At 36.3% G+C, this 2,500-nt stretch overlaps 1 protein-coding gene across 1 annotated transcript in view; it reads left to right on the forward strand.

The window, feature by feature from the left end:
- The first annotated feature begins 1,319 nt into the window (after positions 1-1,319).
- Positions 1,320-2,500, forward strand: part of mdh1ab (malate dehydrogenase 1Ab, NAD (soluble)) — a 6,578-nt gene continuing 5,397 nt past the window's right edge. Inside the window, exons 1-3 of the mRNA XM_051134253.1 lie at positions 1,320-1,423; positions 1,996-2,094; positions 2,279-2,375. Of these exons, the coding sequence (XP_050990210.1) occupies positions 1,421-1,423; positions 1,996-2,094; positions 2,279-2,375 (199 nt within the window). The 5' untranslated portion in view covers positions 1,320-1,420. The remainder of the gene's footprint in view (positions 1,424-1,995; positions 2,095-2,278; positions 2,376-2,500) is intronic.

The following is a 2,500-nucleotide window of genomic DNA, read 5'->3' on the forward strand; positions in this document are numbered from 1 at the left end:
TCACGACTTGCCTAAAATAAAATCAATAGATTTAAAACAGTTAAAGTACCTATAAATGTGTGCTATTAGGCGCATCTCCAATCATTTGTGCGGAGGGGGGAAGCTGAGCCGCGCTTTGCAGGACACGGAGGCGCCAGCGCAATCACTGGCATTTTTTCAGTGGAAACCATTTAAAATATTCCGTCTTTTTTGCTCATAAAGGTAAGAGTAATACATCATTCGGAACTATAAATGGTCTAATTTTACATCAACAAAACGTTAAAGGTGCTTTAATGTATAAAATAAAAAAATAAAGAAAACAAACATGATGTCGTCTCAACAAGCGCTTCACAAAAATGAATAGAAACTCAGCGAATACATACCTCACAGATATGATAAATATATCAAATAGTCTTAAAAAACACATATTATTTAAAGGTTCTTTTTTATTTTTATTGTATTTCATGTATTATACTTTAAATAAAACTTTTGCAGTGAGTTAGTAAAAGCTGTTTTAATGCATGTTTTAGCCTAAGTTGTGGTGTTTCGAGCGCTTCGAAACAGTGAATCATTTTGCGCAGCAACTGGTTCATTAAACAGTTCAAAAGCTCGGAATCAGTATAATTAAATTATAGAAATTAATACTTTTATTTTGTAAGGATGCTTTAAACTGGTCAAGTGATGATAAAGACATTTATAATGTTACAAAAGATTTATATTTTAGATAAATGCTGAACTTTATATTCTTCTGAGCTTTATATTCATCAAAGAAACCTGAAAAAAAATGTTTTCAACATAATAATAATACTGTTTTTTTGAGCAGCAAATCAGAATATTAGAATGATTTCTGAAGGATCGTGTGACCGGAGTAATGATACTAAAAAATCTGCTTTGAAATCACAGGAATAAACTACATTTAACAATATATTAAAATAGAAAACAGTTATTTTAAATAGAAAAAAAAATATTTCAAAAATTTTGAAAAAGTTTTTGCTCTACTTTGGATCAAATAAATGGAGGCTTGGTGAGCAGAAAAGACTTCCTTAAAAACATTAAAAACCTTACTGTTTAAAAACTTTTGACTGGTAGTGTATGTTTTAATAACCAAAATCATAATTGCAAACAAGCAACAGGCTTTCGTATCGGTTCTTTGAAACGAACTGTTCAGAAGAACCGATTCGCTGAAATAAGTCGGACGTCCTATACCCAACGACTCATGGAAGAAGGATCTTTTAGTTCGTGATTTGTTTTGATGACTTGTAGGAACTGTAGTTTTTATGTCAATGACGTGAACGCCTGGAGCGCCACTAAGAACTACATTTCCCAGAAGGCACTTAAAACACAGGTGCCCCGGCAACTTGTTGCCTCGTGAGGAAAATAGGGGTGACCTCCGCAATCACCCGAGTAGTGGGAGAGCAGCTGTCATTTACACCAGCTAAAAATGGTAAGAAAAAGTAGTATTACAAGCTACATTGATTTGAATTTGTAAGATTTGCTTTCATTGTATGACCATGTAATTGCAAAGTGACTCAAGGCTTTAAAAATCGATGTCGAACTTTACAAGAATTAGCAGAACTTAAACTGTTACATGTATGATGTGCTGATCGGGAACCAAGAACTGCATAGTGATGATTAAAACACTTGTTGGAATATAAAAGTCAAGCATTTATGTTGCATGTGATATTCCTTAAATAAAACCGTTGGCATTTTGAGTTATCAATCCTCTATTCTGTGTACATGGATTAGATTATTCTGCATGTAATGCAGATATTCATTTGCAACAAACGAAAGTTTCTGCAGAAGTGGTGAAAGTAAGTTCATTGAAGAAATGTATAAATGTCTCCTGGTTTAAAAATATCCCTCACAGCTCGTCATTCTGAGGTCTGGCAGAGTTTGCCAGGACTATTTATATGTTCTAACGTGGTGAGCCTCCTGAGTGGTTGTTGTAATATCACTTTTATTTTCTGTGCTAACTTACATCTGTTGTTTATAATTCTCTCTCTTGTTTTGCTGTAGCCTGAGCCTGTTAGAGTCCTGGTGACCGGTGCCGCAGGGCAGATCGCATACTCTCTGCTGTACAGCATTGCAAAGGGAGATGTCTTCGGTAAAGATCAGGTAGAGGCAGGATTTGGCTTATGCAATGTCCCGAGACATCCAATTAACGTCTGTTGTATCATTCAGCATGCTGTTTAACTAATTCCAGGAAGAGGCACCATATATGTCTTGAGATTGTAGCAAAACCATATTATAACAGTTATGCAGGTCATGCACTAATGTTCACTTTTTCTATCGCTTTCAGCCGATTGCTTTGCTTCTGTTGGACATCACTCCTATGTTGCCTGTGCTGGAGGGTGTCGTTATGGAGCTGCAGGACTGTGCCCTCCCACTTCTGAGAGGTGTGTACACACACACACACATACAGAATGGAGTGTCATGAGGCCCTGTGTCCTCTGGTCTTTGTGCCAGTCATGCAGTCTTAAAGGCCTGTGTTTTCATTGCACAAATGACAAGAGCTCAGAGC

Source organism: Labeo rohita, chromosome 17, assembly GCF_022985175.1.
Source record: "Labeo rohita strain BAU-BD-2019 chromosome 17, IGBB_LRoh.1.0, whole genome shotgun sequence".
NCBI classification, from domain to species: Eukaryota; Metazoa; Chordata; class Actinopteri; order Cypriniformes; family Cyprinidae; genus Labeo; species Labeo rohita.